This window comes from Oncorhynchus tshawytscha, linkage group LG22 (assembly GCF_018296145.1).
Source record: "Oncorhynchus tshawytscha isolate Ot180627B linkage group LG22, Otsh_v2.0, whole genome shotgun sequence".
NCBI classification, from domain to species: Eukaryota; Metazoa; Chordata; class Actinopteri; order Salmoniformes; family Salmonidae; genus Oncorhynchus; species Oncorhynchus tshawytscha.
The window spans coordinates 11,577,015-11,595,750 of NC_056450.1; the positions used below are offsets into that span (position 1 = coordinate 11,577,015).

General features: G+C 45.9%; 1 protein-coding gene across 7 annotated transcripts in view; it reads right to left on the reverse strand.

Annotated features, from left to right (window-relative positions):
- LOC112221796 (pleckstrin homology domain-containing family G member 5) overlaps positions 1-18,736 on the reverse strand; it is a 67,957-nt gene that overhangs the window by 8,311 nt on the left and 40,910 nt on the right. For 5 of the 7 annotated variants that reach the window (XM_042303742.1, XM_042303739.1, XM_042303743.1 and 2 more), the window contains 7 exons: positions 17,522-17,663; positions 16,497-16,596; positions 16,133-16,193; positions 15,644-15,735; positions 15,067-15,203; positions 12,510-12,700; positions 132-323 (listed from right to left, as the gene is read on the reverse strand). In XM_042303742.1, the coding sequence (XP_042159676.1) occupies positions 132-323; positions 12,510-12,700; positions 15,067-15,203; positions 15,644-15,735; positions 16,133-16,193; positions 16,497-16,596; positions 17,522-17,663 (915 nt within the window). The remainder of the gene's footprint in view (positions 1-131; positions 324-12,509; positions 12,701-15,066; positions 15,204-15,643; positions 15,736-16,132; positions 16,194-16,496; positions 16,597-17,521; positions 17,664-18,736) is intronic. The other 2 variants (XM_042303741.1, XM_042303745.1) reach the window with 1 other exon arrangement.

Consider the following 18,736-nt stretch of genomic DNA (forward strand, 5'->3'; position numbering starts at 1 on the left):
AGCTGAGTGGATATGGCCTTTGAACCCCGCACCACGCACACACTTTGCGCGCACAAACACACCACCTCCCTCACTCTACTAGCTGATAAGGTTTCCCCTCTGACGGCCCGGACCAGGCCTTTACCCCTCACCTTGCCAAAGGCCCCTGCTCCAGTGTTGGAACTAAAGAAGCCGGAGAAGCGGCTGGCGGCGCGGTTCTTCCAGCTGTCCGGTCCAGCCCCCACACTGGGCAGAGAGCTGCTCAGTGCGGTCAGGGAGTCCGGAGACGGGATGCTGGCGTCCCCGAGGAACTCCGTTATGTTCTTCCTGCGACGTGCCTGACCCTGCAAGAACCGGGAAAGACCCGTGTTAAGAGCGAGTTTACATGAAGTCACCATGAAGAGCGAGAGAAAAGCGAAACAGAAAGAGAAACAAGAGACGGTAAGAACAATAGCAACTCATGGAAAGGAGAGGAGCAAAGACGGGAGGGGAAAAGTCAGATACACGAGGAGAATAAACAGGAAACAGAGGGATTTTTTAAAAGTGATGATGACATCAGCAGGAGAGCTGTTAAAGCAATCCTAACATCCTAAAATGTCGTTCAGACACAAACAGGACCACAGGGAAGGAATGCCACTTCCTGAGACGGAACACTAATTACCTCAGAGGAAAGAGAGCAGGCCAGGGGGGGGGGGAAGAGAGAAGACGCTGTTCCATAAGAACCGGCGGACGGCTGGAATCAATCCACTGCATTGCTCCATCACTATTGCTACCCTGTGTGCAAGCAAGCCCTCCCGCTGGCCTGCGCGCCTCAAACATACAATCTCAATCCAATTCACGAGCATCATCCGGCTGGGAAACCAAAACAAACATGGGCCTCCTCAGGCCTCGGTATCTGAGGAAACAGTTGGGGTTTTTTTGCCATCAGAGAGAGACAGTGTGTCAGTGCAGTGTAATCTGCTAGTGGGGACTAGGGAGTCGCTGGGCCATTGACCCGTGTTCAGTTCATGTCACAGTAGAAAGGAACATCAATTCCATGGTATTGACTGCTGCTTTCTTATCCACTGCTCTCAATCTCAACTATTTCCCTGTCAAGTCATTCTGGGTGGCTAACAAATCATAGGCAGAGGATAAGGTCTCCGCCTACAGTACACGATCCGTAGTGAGAATGCACACAAACGAGGCTGGTTGGCATTGAGCAGTGGTGTGGTAAACAAACTGTCGGATGGAGAGGAGCAATAGCAAACCACTCTCTCTCCCCCTCTCTCTAGATGCACATTATCTACTGTACCCATCTATAAACAACACTGCTCAAAATGTATTACCTTTCGGGATTCTTGAAAGGCTTTCACGCAAGAACCACATTTCGACCAATCTTTGTAGTACAGTACAACCTTCTCCTCCTATCCAAAGTCGTATAAACGGTTACTTCATATCGGAGGAAGTTTTCCTCCTCGGTTTTAGTATCAAAGTGGGATAAGATCGAGAGGGAGAGTAACAAATGACTGAAGCATCATTTCCCATCCACTATATTTAGATTTAAGTGCTTCAGTGGAGCAAACAGTGTGGTCTCTCATCCAGCTCTGACCAGGGGGGATTTCTGGGGGATCTCGGCCAAGAGGACAAGGACACAGGTGCAGGAAGTGGATCGACAGAGAGAGAGAGAGAGAGAGAGAGAGAGACTGTGCTAGTGACAGCATCTCATTGGGCTAGACTAGACTAGCTAAATTCCTATTAGTTTAGCGTGGTAATGCTCTGGCAACAGCTACACAGAGCACGGTAGGTGAGAAAAATGTGATTCTAGTTTTAGCAACATGGTTTTTTAGATTAGTGCATGATAACGAACATTTGACTAAAAATAACACAGTATCAGTCCTTTGCAGGACATTTCTGAAATTATGAGTTTCAATACATTACAGTACAAAACAAAGTCCCGGCACTATGCCCACCAACCCAAAGAGAAGTAGGCTTAGCCTTTGCTACCAACAACTGCGATACCCTAGTCTGACTTCAAGACTTACTGTCTAAACTGGCAAATAGATGTACACGTCTTTAATTCTAACAGAGATACAGTAAGGGAAAGGCTCCCTGACGTTTCACACAATGTAAGTAGTATAATACTCACCATTGAAACAAGCGGCATGTCAAAGATTACAAAAAGCATCATTCGGTTAGAGACTCATTGACTGCAGCCCATACCGGATTGGAAGCAGCTGCAGTGTTCTCTCAAGTTGAACCTCTCTTCGTCCTTCTCCGCATACATGCACTTCAGAGCCAGAGCCCTTAGACTAAGAGGGGAAAAGCCCCAGAGAGCGACAGCTGCAACAACTAGAAGTTGTTCCCCATCAGAAAAGCGCTTTTGAAGTCAAGTTATGAGCTGAGATGTCCTGCTCAAGTTGAAAGAGTCCACGTTTTGATGTTTGATAGGAAGGACACAAGAGCCACTCTATCTCCATGAATACACTATGAGCACCACCCCAGGACTCATCTTTGAACTCTGTGTGTCTCTGTGGTAGTCCTTCAAGTACCGCTGTTCTAACACTGAGAGGTGACGCCTGCTGTGCTGACTGAGCCTGCTGCCTGCCTAGCATTTCACACAGCCACTGTCCTGGAGTCATAGCAACCGGGAGGATCCTGCCTGGCCCATTGTGTTGAGGAGAAAAGGAAGAGGAGGCAGGGCTACTGGAAAAGTGGGAGTGTGTCACTTATCTTCATAAAGGGGGCGTGGACAGAGCAACAGCTTGCAGGGTAGAAGAGAACAGACATCCTGGTGCTGCAGAAGACTTGCCAACTGTTCATAGTGGCTCTTTGGCCCTTTGTTTAGAGCCGCAACTGATGTCCAATTTCCTTGTTCTGACTGTTCGGAATCCCCCCACAGAGCCCCACCCCGTGCCTTTCCTTACCTTTTAAACCACTGCACTTCCCTCCAAACTGACTGACAGCTTTATCATTAAAAATCTGCCACGCTTCCTGATCGTAAACAAAACTGTGTTAGTCTACAGTACAGCTGTACAGAAATGTATTCAGGCGGTCACTGGTATGACACATGTACCAGGCATATAGAAACAGACTCACAAGGAGAGTTTTGCTTTTGGGAGCAAAGCAGATTGTCACATACAAGTTCATTTGGGAATGTCTCCAGTTGTAAAGGAGAGGGGAAAAAAAAGAGGCATTGAGTGAGCTAACAAAAAGGTGTATTACTGATTTGGTGAGAACTCTAGTCAGGCCTTTACCACAGTGAAATGACCACAAAGTCTTGCTCTGTTGTGGTTTGAATGGGCATTCCAAGTTTTGAAATTCAAACGTATATCTTTTGGCTCCGTTCACCTTAAAAAAATATTTTTTACAAAGAGCCATTCATTTGGCTCACAAACAGCTCTTTACTCAGTGGTGCTTGATTAAAGAAAGGTATGAAAAACCGTACATTTCTAATGTAAAGTCTAAAAAAAGGTGGACTACCATTTTGTCGGCTCGTGAAAAACGAGAGTTCAAATTCAAGAACTAGATTTCTAACACGCTGTGTGTTCAAAGAATGAGGCTCTCTCCTCACTACCGGTTATTCCTGCAGTGAGGAATTACCATCTTCAGATCATGTTTTTATAGCTCATCTACAGATAATTGTTGTCTGGAGTAGGGCTGGCATAATTACCGTATAACCGTGTAACCGACGGTTATGGATGAAACCTGTCATTATTATTTTTTTACCATCATAACCAGGGCTAAAATTAACACTCTCCACCTGCCAAACGCAGGTAGATTCAGGCATTGGCGGGTAAAGATGTCTATTTCACCAGCCACATTGGCAGGTGGTCAGAGCTCCACAGTGAGAGCATTCCACTCACATTTGTGAAGAAAAAAAAGTATGATCACATTTATAGTAAAATAAACGCTGCAGCTGTTTTCAAAGTGTTTCTGCCGTTTTGTTTCATAGCTGGTGAATTCGTCGCACAAAGTCAAAGAACTATGAATCCTATATAGCCTATTCCACTTCGGTCTACAACACCGCCAGACTGCGCGCACGTGAAGAGCCGAGTTAACTATTCCGTTTTAGAAGCTCTGCACACAGGCATAAAATTTGGTCTGATAGATCTGAAATGAAAGTATGAAGTGAGACTTTGTCCTTGTGTTTCTTGGCTATTTACATTGTTTTGTTTTGTTCACAAGCTAGGTTGTTTTTCCTATGCATGAGTTTCAACTGCTAGGGAAGAGAAGACAAGCTGCTACTAGTCAGACTCGATCTCAAATGACTCAAATCGTGCTACCACGGTAAACTTCCGCCATTAAAGGGCAGGAACACATTTTTGTATCTGATATTTTGGTTAAAAGCCAAAAGAAATGAAACATACCACATTACTTCTTACTAGGAATACATGTATTGTTTTAGAAACAAAAGCATGCTCATCCATGTTTTTGTTTTGTTGGTGTAAATAAGGCAAAGCCAAATATCTTTGGCCTGGTAAAAAAAATCTGAGTGGCTGGTATATTTTGAAATCTACCTGCCACAGTGGCTGGTGAACCAAAAAGTGAATTTTATGCCCTGGTCATAGTCGTTAAAAATGAAACGTTTTTTTTTTGTGTGGAACGAACATCTGACTGAAGACCGGATGCGGGCATTTGTATGCTCTAACACGGACTCTACAACTACTAATGTTGGCGGCAACATGGACTCTACAATGTGACGAAGGGGCAGCAGGTAGCATAGCGGTTAAGAGTTTTGGGCTAGTAACCCGAAAAGTCGCTGGTTCAAATCCCTGAGCCGACTAGGTGACAAATCTGTCGATGTGCCCTTGAGCAAGGTAACTTAACCGTAATTTGCACTGTAAATTAATCTGGATAAGAGTGTCTGCTAAATGACGTAAATGTAATTAAACTTTGTTGCTCCTTGCTAAAACAAGCAAGTTGCTGTAGCAAAGGAGTCTTCGGTTGCCTAGGCAATGCCCACATCCTTGCAGCAGCAGTCAAAAGCAAAGGAAAGGAGAAGATGTGAATCAGAATGTTTTTGTTTTTTTTGCTATTCGCACGGTTATAACGATAATTGGCTGACCAATGACTGTCGTCCAAAATTCCATGACCGTCACAGCCCTAGTCTGGAGCTCAAAAAGCAGTATTCAAATCAGGGATCCAAAAGATCGGCTCTTTCACAGATAGGATTCGATTCCCGACATTCACCGAAAATAGAGCTGTTCGTTCATGAACGACCCATCGCTAGTTTGAATCAAAGTTCCCAACCCAATAGGTTGATGTTTTCCTCAATCAACTCTGTTTTGATTTGCACGTCTAGACACAACTTTCCACAACGCTTTCCTGGTTGACTGTATAACAAGGAAACAAATGCCCAGTAATGACCTGAAGGGGAAAATCCCTTGTAGTGCCTGTTGCAACAAATAAAGTGTGCCTACTTATTCTACACAGATAGGACTAAGAAAATACTTTCGCATAACATGGCAGATCAACTACAAGCCATCAAATTCAGGTCATCTCTAATCAACTGGAGTAGCCGTCTTTCTTTTAGCATTCAACTCCTGTGTTTCTCAACATTGGCTACTTAAAATGAACCATTTGTAATGGTAGTCTCCTTACAAAAACAGCAGATATTACAGAGCACGTCTACTCAAAAGAGCAGCAGTCTACACCTGACTAAACAGCCCCCCCATCTTACCTATGGTGTTTACTATTTTACCAACATCTCTGTGTGGCCCTGTCTATCTAACCAGCCCTCTCCAAACGATGATGTTGACATGAGTTTCACCTGGCCTCTTGTGTAGACCTTTCGGTCACCCTCCATTAATAACAGAGAGGACCCTGACCTACAACACTACTGACAGGTCTGGGAACTGGGGTTGGTGGCCCTCGGCAGTCTGCAGTCACGGTCAGCTCCAAGCAGGTTAATGATATCAAGTCTCGTGTCGAGTCGGCTCCTTATCTCATCTCTGCCGTTTGTGGTCTTAACCTTGGTTTTGATGGGGAAAATCTTTCAGGTGCCAAAACCCCAGAGGGGCCTTGGGTGGAGGATTGTATTGAAAGTAGCTAACCCCCCCCCCACCCCACACACACACACACACACACACACACTCTACTGGCCTTTCAGGTCTGTTGTTATTCAGCGATAAGAGGCCCCTAGGATCAGGCAGGCTGATTAACGATTGGAAAACAGTGTGACATTAACTTTCCTGGCCACATGGACACAAACCCACACACACACTCAAATACATGAAAAAAAGACTAAACACGCATTTGCACACACATGACCATAGCCAGTGCCATGGTGGATACAAAGAACCACTGACATGAAAACGGGAAGAGATGAAATCATCCATCACCTGGTAAACCAGAGATCACTGATAATACAGGCCAATGATCAGAATGTGATTCCAAATGTGTCCCTACAAGACGCCCACCAGCATGACTGGAGTCGCCACTGTTCATCTCACACACACTCTTACCCTGCTGGGGTTTTCCCCATCATGCTCATGGCCAAAAGATCAATAAATCAGATACAAATCTCCCCCTTGGCTAAGGTTACAGATTGAGAATTCTGCTCATGCAGTTACTCTGTAAAGTTGTGTCAAATCAAAACTACAGCAATCATTGCCTAAGCATTATATTTAAGCTGGCATACATTACACTGGCATCTTGTCTAATATCAACTTAAACGCTACAAGCACAGAGGTACAGAGACCCGGTGGGTGGGTGGGTGGGTGGGTCTGTCTGTCTCTCTCTCTCTCACCAGACATTGTGTTGGCGTTGGGCTCTGGAGAGGGGCTGATTCAGGCAGACCCTCAGGAATACCATCCACATGCAGCAGGTCCCAGCTATACCAGGACGAGAGGCGATTAAAACGCACCATTCTCAATCCTCACTTACTGTAGATGCAAAACAAGTCCAACAAAAGTCCAAATGTCACCACTCATTTAGGAAGGTCTGGAATTTAAAACAAAGTTCTCTACGAGATCCAAAAAACATGACAGCTCAGAAAAAAAAGAGAAAGAATCCAACCAAAATCCACAGAGGAGAGGGTGTCCAAAGTGCTGAGGTGGAGGAGGATTAGAGCTACTTCCTGTCGGTCACCAGAGCAGTAGTTCCCGGAATCTCTCTGTCTCCTGGCAGGTCAACCATCACACTGTGTGTTCTCCTTTCTCCCGTGAAGCCTCAACACACTCTACTATCCAAGTCTCACACATTAACACACAGCTACTGCTCCTGCAGCAGTTGAACTGGCTCCTAGCCCCTCCCAGTCATAACGGAGCTCCCAGCCCTGACAGGCCGCAAACAGCAGATTTCAGTCCCCAACTGGCTCAGCATACTCAACAAACACAGTAGGCCCACTTTACACACAACACCACACTTAGTAGACAGAAATATCCCCATTCATGCTGGATAAACAAACCTTCTATAAGAAATGCATGTCAGGTAGGGATAGTTAGATAAACAACTTGGGTTTCAATTGAAGACATGGTTCAACATTGCACTATTTAATGACACAGCTTTACAGTACTTGGTTGAACCACCAAGATGGACCACATCTACACTACAGCATGTATACTTCAGCATCTAATATCCAAGAGCAATGAAATATCAAACAAAATCCAGCATTTTCACAGCGGAGTTGTCTATTAAAGTATAAGAACAAAAACATGAAAGTTAAGTCATATGTCAATTTGTTTCTTCTTAGTTAAATCTGAGATGTGTGAATCGGGTGCCGGTAGCCTGGCGGTAGAGAGCGTTGGACCAGTAACCGAACGGTGGCTGGTTCGAATCACCGAGTCGACTAGGTGAAGAATCTGTCAATGTGCCCTTGAGAAAGGTGCTTCACCCTAATTGCTCTTGTACGTCACTCCGGATAAAAGCGTCTGCTAAATGGCAAAAATGTAAATGAATGGTTATTCATTTCACTGAACAGGGGTGGAAGTGCTCCCGGAGATCGTCAAACGTGATCCCACACAAATGCACGCGACTCCTCCCCGTTGTTATTTCAAACAACTCTTGTGCAAAATTGCTGGATTGTCCTCGTTGTGTATTTCACACAGAGGTTTGACGGCCTGAAATGAGTGAGCTGTTCATTTTGTTAGTCTATTCCGAGCAGAACAATCACTACTGTAGTCTAGGGGGAAAAGACATGCGTGGAAGCATTGTGCTTAGTGGGGAAAATGACACCGAGGTCAAGGAGAAACAAATAAGGACAACTGTTTTCCCCCTTACCCGTCTTCCTGCTACCGTCAAAGGCCTTTCATCAATACACAGGACACTGCAGTCCTACAGTATTTAAAGTCGCTTGATAATGCATTTCAACGAATACTGTAAAATATAACCAAACATGCATGTCTGAATTATAATTATTCATTTCAATATTGTCTACGTGTGCAAGTATCATGAAGTGTGTGTGTGTGTGCGCGCGCGCGGGTCTCTGATGAGGGTGTTGCAGTGGAATGCTCGCTAGTCACATCTATGTTACTTCCTCTAAAAGATGAGGGCTGCCAGCGTTATGGTTCCCTGAACCCTCCAAGCTATTCAACTCCTGTAATATCAATCAATCAGATTTATTTATAAAGCCATTTTTACATCAGCCGATGTCACAAAGTGCTGTACAGAAACCCAGCCGAAAACCCCAAACAATGCAGATGTGCATTGCTTGCCGTTTGGTGGCTAGGAAGAACTCCCTAGAAAGGCAGGAACCGAGGAAGAAACCTAGAGAGGAACCAGGCTCTGAGGGGTGGCCAGTCTTTTTCTGGCTGTGCCGGGTGGAGATTATAACAGAACATGGCCAAGATTTTCAAACATAGATGACCAGCAGGGTGAAATAATAATAATAATCACAGTGGTTGTAGAGGGGGCAACAGGTCAGCACCTCAGGAGTAAATGTCAGTTGGCTTTTCATAGCTGACCATTCAGAGTTAGAGACAGCAGGTGCGGTAGAGAGAGAGAGAGTCGAAAACAGCAGGTCTGGGACAAGGTAGCACATCCGGTGAAAAGGTCAGGGCTCCATAGCCGCAGGCAGAACAGTTCATATATTTATCCCCATCCCCCAGTCTAACTACCTATCCATTACACATCTCCCTCTGGCCACTCCAGTTCCACAGACACCTTCAGACATCTCTAGGGTGGACCATCATTTCACCTTCTACTATAAACCTTGGGTGGAACACAAGCCCTGGGTGACCTGGTGTGTGTGTGTATATATATATTTTCTACTGGTTATATCATTACGAGCCCATGTCAGCATCTAATTCTCAGAATGATTAGAATGGGGGGGGGTCATCTGAAATTCTGTTAGATAAGGGAGTCCTCTCACCTAACACCATAGACAAGGACGAATGGACGTGTGGGAGGATGTGGAGAGACTGCCATGAGTCTTCCATCTAAAATCACATTTCCATCTGTGCTCTATTGTACCGGACTGGACTGCTTTTTCTCAATCAGGAATTTGTGCACCATTACATTCCACAACAGTCATTGGTAGATGGGTTTTCATTCATATTTTCATTCATCCAATACAATACTTTTATGGGATACGACATACTGAAAAGAATCACCTGGTAGAAGAGAATATATTTTTTGGAGGATATTAGTCTCTCTTACCCAAGGTCAGATGAGTTCACAGTGACAAGGCTTTGTAATGAGTCTGTATATCGGTCAAACGCCGTTTCATGAGCAGGTGAATCGTATCCTCTGTTCTGTTAACCGGCCGTGACACTGTTGTATTATTATCTATGGCAACCAAATGGTGCAAATGACATAAAGGCCTTAAAGAAAGTCCAAAGATCACCGCTATAGATGTGATCTAGCTTGGGAATGTAAATCAACAAGACACCAAGGATCCATCGCATTCTGTTTGAAGTACTTATTGTTAACCAGGTGATTGGGGTCGCCAACAGCTTAGATGATCAATAAATGGTACTATTTGAAAGTTACATTCGACTTACACAGCGACTAGCATTTTCCAAAGCATGTACAAGATTAAACGGCAACTCTTGGGACACAATTATGCTAGTAGTAATTTCACCTTTGGTCAAACGTTTATAAACACATTTTGGACTTTAGCCTGTGCCTAATACCTTAACCTCTTGGCAGGTAGCAGACACAGTCCTGACAGTCTACCACCATTTGTGCCATGGGTTTTTCCAGGTGCCAGTAATCTTTGCTCAGTACCTCTGGAGCCAGGAATCCTCTACCTCAGAGCTAGCTAGGTAGGTAGGCAGAGGGTTAGTGCTAAGCTCTGGCTGGGCATGGGGATTGCATTGGGACTGTGTGAGCATTGCACAGAATTTGGGGGAGGTTGAGTATCTAGTATCTACGTGCCGTCACACGACAATGAGCCCTACACAGCCCTGCCCATCCCAGGCTTTGCCTTCTCTGGTCTGGTGAGAGATGTCAACGGTGGTATTTGGGGAGGTAGAAATGGGTGAACGGGCATAATGTGTATTCGTGATTAAGGTCAATGTGGAAACAGAAACCGATAAGAGCCAGAACACACGTGGGCAAAGCAACGTTTTGGGCTTTGATACTCTGATTGGTTAGAGACGATTCAAACGCTGATGACTTTGTTTTGTACAAAGGCCCGTCGTCACCACAAACGAATTCAACGCTGGCAGATTCAGACTGAAGTATGTAGCGAACGATAGAGCAACGGAAGAATTCGGCTCGAGTCGACAGGCAAATCCTCGGTTGCCCTGCACCTCTTAACTTTCCAAGCTCTGTGGCACACATAATATTACAAACTTGTAATATCCCTTTTCGTGCACAACGGACGCTCCTTTAAGAGTAGCAGAATTTGCCTGGTCTATTTGAAGCCTGCCTGGCTCAATTCGTTGTTATGCCAGGCTGTATCCTGTCGCTAGATAAATATTTAAACTACCTGGAGCAAAGTCTTCTGTACGGTCGAGCAGCCAGCCAAGCTCGGAATGGTCCGTGTGTAATTTAAAAAAGGGCTGAAGTCAACACCCATAAGGTTCGGCATGTTCCATTTTTCCTCAGTCTCTACCAGACCCTGGGCTCTGCTGGAATGCTATATTAAGCAACTGCATGGCCCAGTGTTGAGCTCCTATCCTACAGGATGAAAAGTGTGTAGCCTTTCTCAACTCTTTATCTCCCTCTTGAGGACACGGAGAGAATTGCAACCAAGAGAATTGCATCGTTATCGTATCAAGAGCTGTCGGTTTGAGATGATGACGCAACAATTCATGACATGTACAGAAAACGGTCGCACCAGGCAACATTACTTAGCGGATGGATTTCTAGTAGCCAAGAAGAGCCAATGAATTTTACTGAAGGGGACTTGTCAAGCATTAAATGTTGACTGAATGAGGCACTTCTAACTAAACAAAGACAGGAGAGGAGATGAACAGTATGACCAAGCTTCTGACTAAATCAGACAGGCCCATGTCTGAGGCTGGCGACTTACCCATCCACAGACAGACAGACGGACACTAAAGCCCTGTCACATTACAGCAACCTCAGCTTTATCCCCACCCGCCACCCGCTTCCTGGCCCGGGGGCACGGCCGCAATGACATCACGTCCATGTTTTCAGTGGCACGCAACGCTACCGCGTCACTGTTCACACCCATGGACTTGTTTTTCACTCTGTAACCACAGAGGGCTAGTCCACACAAGCTTCAAAGCAATGTGCAAGAGCATAGCACCAACCACAGACATTATATTGAGGGAAGGTTGCAGCCTCTCTCTCTTTGTCCGGTGTCAAAATCAGTCAGCCCGGTTCACGCGACACACAGCTATAGAAAGCGTGCCTGTGTTTAGCACAGAGGACCTGGGTGCCAGTTCACCCCTTGTCCAAAAGAGCAGCCAGCCACTCTCTCTCAGCACCTCTTCTCCAGGCCAAAAGGGAGCACTTCTTGGTCCTCCCTGTCAGTCGGGGGGGAAGCGGCCAGAGCCAGCGCCTCTTCCTGCGTGAGGTCACCAGTCTCACAGCAGGCTCAGTGGGCTGCAGTGGAGGCTGGCACAGCCCAGGCTAGTCGGAAACATAGTGGAGGCTGGCACAGTACAGAGGTCATGAGGAAATCGATAAGCAGGGTTTAAGTGTTCAGATGGGAGGAAAGATAGAGGTAAATAGAGGATGAGGTAATGGAGGATGAGGTAATGGTAACTGACTGGCTTATTATCACTACATAGAATGATCCACTACATGAAGAAAAGGCATCACGGGATGAAGGGTGAGATTATGGAAAGTGGGAGGAAGTCACAACAAAAGTTTCAAGAGGTTTTAGAGATGAGTGGGCCGTGGCTGTGTATAAGTCAGACAGGATTTATAGTTTAACTGTGCTTACAAGTGTCTGTATGAATGTATTTAGCGATGGCATAAATGTGTTTGTGTTTAGTGAGAGTGAGAGTGACAGAGAGACAGAGAGACAGAGAGACAGAGAGACAGAGAAACAGAGAGACAGAGAAACAGAGAGACAGAGAGACAGAGAGAGAGAAAGAGAGAGAGAAAGAGAGAGAGAAAGAGAGAGAGAAAGAGAGAGAGAAAGAGAGAAAAAGAGAAAGAAGATTTAGTGTAGTGTGCGAGTGAGAACATACTGTAGAGGCTGCACTGACCAGCAGATCGACGTTGCTCTCCTTGCGTCCAAGGGATCCGTGCTCCACCCTCTCACTACAGAGGGTAAGGATGTAGGGACTCTGCTCCCCCAAGGAGGGCTTCATGTTGGGCAGACTGAGCGACCGCAGGTCTTTCACCCCCTGCTCCACCTTCAGCTCATCACCTGGCCGCGCTGAGGAGGAACCAACAATGGGAGGGTTAGATTCCTGGGTTTTAAAATTCTCTTTATTGAAGCTCGATATTTGCAATAGAAAAGTACATGCCCAAAAAAACGTATCAACATTCTTTTCTTTTTGGCTCTAGCTTCCTGTTGAAGTTCTCGCTCTGCGGGCTCCAAAACAGGATCTCTAATCTAGTGGGCAGCCTTATATCCCTTTTAAACATTGGGTTGTATAAAGAAAAATACATCAAAACAGATGATATGATGCCATTACATTCACTCTGTTCCAGGCATTATTATGAACTGTGCCTAGTCATTTTTACCCCTACCTACATGTATATATTACCTCAACTACCTCGTACCCCTTGCACACTGACTCGGTACTTCTTGTATAAATTATATTAAACTCTGTATTGTTGGGAAAGGGCTCTTAAAATGCTTACATAACGGTAAAGTCTACACCGGTTGTATTCGGCGCATGTGACAAATAACAAATAAAAAAATAGATTAGATGATTTGCTGCTACAGATAATAGTCTCGTGCGGGGATCCAAGATGGGGGACGCCCTGTCCAGTTTCCTCTCTGAACCAAGGGAGAGACAGGAAACTAAGGCCCTGCCATCTGTCCCACCCAGGCATTTTTAAAGCTTGTGGGTAAAAGGAAAAGCCAAATATTCTCGAATATAGAACAATCAATTAGATTAGTGTTTGTTTCATGGTTTGTTAACCCGACAAATCTGGTTGTCAGTGCAGGGTAGTAATCAAAAGTTGAAACGCATTGTACCTTGGTTGGTTTAGAATCAAAACGATATCCAAAGACAGAGGTCGATTCCGTGGGAAAATATAAACTCAGAAAAAACAGAAACGTCCCTTTTTCAGGACCCTGTCTTTCAAAGATAATTAGTCAACATCCAAATAACTTCACAGCTCTTCATTGTAAAGGGATTAAACACAGTTTCCCAACAATTAATAAACATGCACCAGTGGAACGATCACTAAGACACTAACAGCTTACAATTAAGGTCACAGTTATGAAAACTGGACACTAAAGAGGCCTTTCTACGGACTCTGAAACACACCAAAAGAAAGATGCCCAAGGTCCCTGCTCATCTGTGTGAACGTGCCTTAGGCATGCTGCAAGGAGACATGAGGACTGCAAATGTGGCCAGGGAAATAAATTGCAATGTTCGTGAGACGCCTAAGACATGTACTGTGAGACGCCTAAGACAGCACTACAGGGAGACAGGATTGACAGCTGATCATCCTCGTAGTGGCAGAGCACATGTATCATCATCCTGCACAGGATCGGTACATGCAAACATCACACCTGTGGGACAGGTACAGGATGGCAACAACAACTGCCCGAGGTACACCAGGAACGCACAATCCCTCCATCAGTGCTCAGACTGTCTGCAATAGGCTGAGAGAGGCTGGACCGAGGGCTTGTAGGCCTGTTGTAAGACAGGTCCTCACCGGCAACAACGTAGGAACAAACCCACCGTCGCTGGACCAGACAGGACTGGCAAAAACGGCTCTTCGCCGACGAGTCGCGGTTTTGTCTCACCAGGGGTGATGGTCGGATTCGCCTTTATCGTCAAAGGAATGAGCGTTACACCGAGGCCTGTACTCTGGAGTGGGATCAATTTGGAGGTGGAGGGTCCGCCATGGTCTGGGGCGGTGTGTTACAGCATCATCGAACTGAGCTTGTTGTCGTTGCAGGCAATCTCAACGCTGTACGTTACAGGAAAGACATCCTCCTCCCTCATGTGGTACCCTTCCTGCAGGCTCATCCTGACATGACCCTCCAGCATGACAATGCCACCAGCCATACTGCTCGTTCTGTGTGTGATTTCCTGCAAGACAGGAATGTCAGTGTTCTGCCATGGCCAGCAAAGAGCCCGGTTCTCAATCCCATTGAGCATGCCTGGGACCTGTTGGATTGGAGGCTGAGGGCTAGGGCCATTCCCCCCAGAAGTGTCCCGGAACTTGCAGGTGCCTTGGTGGAAGAGTGGGGTAACATCTCACAGCAAGAACTGGCAAATCTGGTGCAGTCCATGAGGAGGAGATGCACTGCAGTACTTAATGCAGCTGGTGGCCACACCAGATAATGACTGTTACTTTTGATTTTGACCCCCCTTTTGTTCAGGGACACATTATTCCATTTCTGTTAGTCACATGTCTATGGAACTTCTTCAGTTTATGTCTCAGTTGTTGAATCTTATGTTCATACAAATATTAACACATTAAGTTTTCTGAAAAACATGTCTTTTTTTGCTGAGCTTAGTTCATATATTCCATTTTATTAATTGTGAAACTTGAGGGAAGCAAAATAAGATGTGGTGTTCTGATGGATGCTGACTGGTCCTCTGATGCAGTTACCTTTAACCTTGAGATAGTGGCCACCGAAGCGGTAAGCCTCAAAGTTCAGGGACAGGGGAGTGTTGGACTGGTCCAGGAACAGATCTACCCGGGATAACTCAATACCTTTACGCTCAAACACAGGACCTAGCACCTCCCTGAAATAGAGGAACACAGAGAGAACAGAGTTAACAGACCAACAGGGTTTCCCAACTGGCGTCCCGCCCGTGACTGTATTTGGCCCGCCAAGTTTAATTGTTGGACTTTTCTTTTTTTTTTACTGTTAAAACACTAGAAAATCAGTTCCAAGTGATTTTTATTTTGGAATTCTGTTCCAAAGATACTCTCACGGATAATAGCTCGATAAATGTGATAGTATACAAAAGCAAGCAAGGTTTTAATCAACTATTATATCCATTTGGGCTTCTTGCTGTCAATTTGCAGTCCACAAATTATTTGTAATTATGTTCCATGTTGACCTTCCGCTCAAGAAAATAAATAAGCCTGCGGCTGAATCTAGTTGACGATCCCTGCCCTACAGGCTTAGTCAAACCATTCATAACGACCCCACCACTCCCCCAGCCGCCTTGTTTCTCACCTCAGGGTCTTCTTTTTCACGGCGGGGACGATCTCTGTGTCAATGTCCACGTTCAGATCAAACTTGAGGCTGAAGCACTCCTTGCTGGGATCCTGCAGGGGGCGACAGACACGTTGGAAGTTAACGGGCCGTCGAACTGAAGAGCTCAGTCAGAACGCCCGTAGTGATCTCTTTCTCAGTAGATGCACAGGGAGGCCCTATACTAGCAAGCAGGCTGGCTAAGACTACTCAGAAACGGCCCGTCGGAGACCATTATATGTATATCAGTCCCTGGCTGCCACAGAGAACTAACGCGACCTCAGAGACGCATGAAGCCTGCAATCATGTTGGCACCGTGATCATCATACAACCTACAACTTTCTACCACATACAACAAGACAGCTCTGTTCAGACCAACAGACTTGACCCAATACTATTAGGAACTGAGGTAGAGAGATGTGGTTTCCTAAGGGGTGTATTTCTACGTCGCACCCCTGCATCAATACTCACGTCAGTGTGCCGTCGCCGTGGTTTCTTCTTCACCAACTTCAACCCCCCAGCTTTACGGTCCCTGGGGGGGGGGACAACAGTCATTTGCACATTAATTGACACAAATATTGAACAAATCATTCTCATATTAACTCCCGTAATGAAACACCTATGGAATAACAGGTCAACACTAACGTGAACGCAAGCACAACTATCATATATTAATAGAGCAGTGCCGTCAAAGATGACTCCCCTCACTCGTCTAGCGTACATTTTCTCCTTCAAACCAAAATGACAAGCGCCATGCTCAGACAGACAGACAGACAGACAGACAGACAGACAAAGTGATGATGTCTGGATCGTTGACATAACGGAAGTGACATACCCTCGGTCGTTGGCCCCTTCGTCCTCCTCCTCCAGGTCAGAGGGGGGGCTGGTGCGGGGGGGACAGGAGCGCGTCGAAACGTTCCGGGCCAGGATGGAACCTTTCAGGGTGGGGCGGTTACACAGAATATCTGTTAGAGATCTTTAATAACACTCTTTAATCATAACACTTTCCCTTAATAGCACAGGTACTTCCAGTTTAATCTAGCCTGACTAAATATTAAAAGGACATTCTAAACGTTTGTCAATTCTGTGGAAGGCAGTTGCGACTAACACATGAGTTCAATGAGCACAGAAGAAGTCAGACAGCTTCATATCTTACAATGAACACAGTTGAAAAAAAATAATAATAATGGAATCCCGGGTGGAGGAAGTCAGTGGTTGAACAGGAAGATGGTCTAGAATGTATTCTTATGCATGTAATATGGTTTGGGGAAATACATTTCTTTGACTCAACAGTTTCGATATAAGTGCAGCTCTGGGGACCTTGACCTGACCTATCACACGACCGGTGTTGGGGAAGCTACTCTGAAAAAATTGTTTACCAAGCTAGCAATTACTTCACACTGGAAGAAGTTAAGCTACTCTTAAGCAAAATATAGTTTACTTCGAAAAGAGACTACATCGTGAAAAATGATCATGTCCAATTATTAAATGTCATAGACTACAAAGTCTGGATCCAGATGCTGACAGAATGTGCCATTTAGTCTGTCAAACACAAAAAACTGTTTCAAGTGAGAATTAGGCAGGTCTGATGCCGAAAAAGAAAGGAAATGACTGCCTACTTGAAAAGAAAAGAAGTAAGTTACTTTTCTGCCATGTAAGTGGTGAAGCTAACTACTGAAAACTGAATTTATTAAACTACCACCAAGCTACGACAACATGTAGTTCAATTCCTAATTGAACAACATGTAGTTCACTACTCCCACCCCTGCATATGACCTGACCTGAGTGTAGGATCGGGCACTAAATGTCATGGAGAGGAAGTCTGGGTGTGTATGTGTTGCGGTGGGTAGTGCTGTGTACCTTGGGTTTGCAGGTCAAAGCGGGGGTGTCGGTCAAAGTGCATGTTTTCTGTGTCTTCCGGGTGGCAGCGGGAGTCACATGACTCACAAAGGTGAAGAGGGCTCTTGTTGTTCAGGTCCAGGCACTCTGGGTGGTGGCACACCTGGAGAGAGGGAGAGAGAAGGGTGAGGGTCTGCACAGCAGATGTACCAATCAAACTGGCCAGTAGTCTCGCGCGCCAGACACTTCCTCCCCAAGCTCGCAATTAGCCCGGGGAGGTCAAGTAGGTTAACAGAGAGACAGGTCACAGTATAACGACACATTTACATCAGCAGGACAGACAGACTACTGCTCCAGGACCCAAGCCATTGTTTACACCATCACAGGGGCATGGAAGCAGCAGACACAGTTTGATATCACACAGCGCACAGGAGGTCTTCTGACTGGAGTTAGCCAGCCAGCCAGCCATCCAGTCAGGCAGACAGACAGCAGAAGGGACCTGGATTAGGCCCTCTCCACCTGTGGCCAGACCCAGACAGACCTCCCCCTCAACCAGCCCCTCCAGAGGACAGCAGCCCCAGGGGGTGGCATCCCTGGCCCAGGGGGTAGAGGACATGGGCAGGGGTTTCCTCCTCTCCAGCCTCTTCTCCTCCCCGGGCACCACGAAAACCCAGACCGACTCCTATACAGGGAATGAGGACGTTTGGGGAGAGACAATTTAGGTCCTGGTAATGTAGTTCCTGTCATTGTCTTGGTGTGCTCTGCTCAGGCCTGGAGGTTAGTGTCACACAGCGCACAGCATGCATGTATAGGGGGGGGGGGTGGCTTCTTCATGTAAACAAGCGCACACACACACACACACGTGTTTTCCCACAAGCTACCAATCACGCAGGTCGTATAACAATCACACAGCCCTGTTGGATGTTCTTACTATGTTGACAAGCCAATAAATACACCTGTAGGCTTTGTATTCCATGCATGGATATAAAGTACCCGTCAACACAAAGATGCAGCATGTCAACTCCAGCTATCCACAAACATTGATAATACCACATGTTCTGCTAGGGCCATTAAGCTGTAATTTAAATCCCTGGAAAACAGTCAAGAACACTTTGGTTTAATGAATTGAGGCGTACAGGAACGTGCCCCTGTTGTGCTCTCACCCTCCACCTAACTTCCAGCTGAGTGGATGAGAGCAGCACTGTCCCCCAGCCAGCCATACAGTCAGGCTCCATC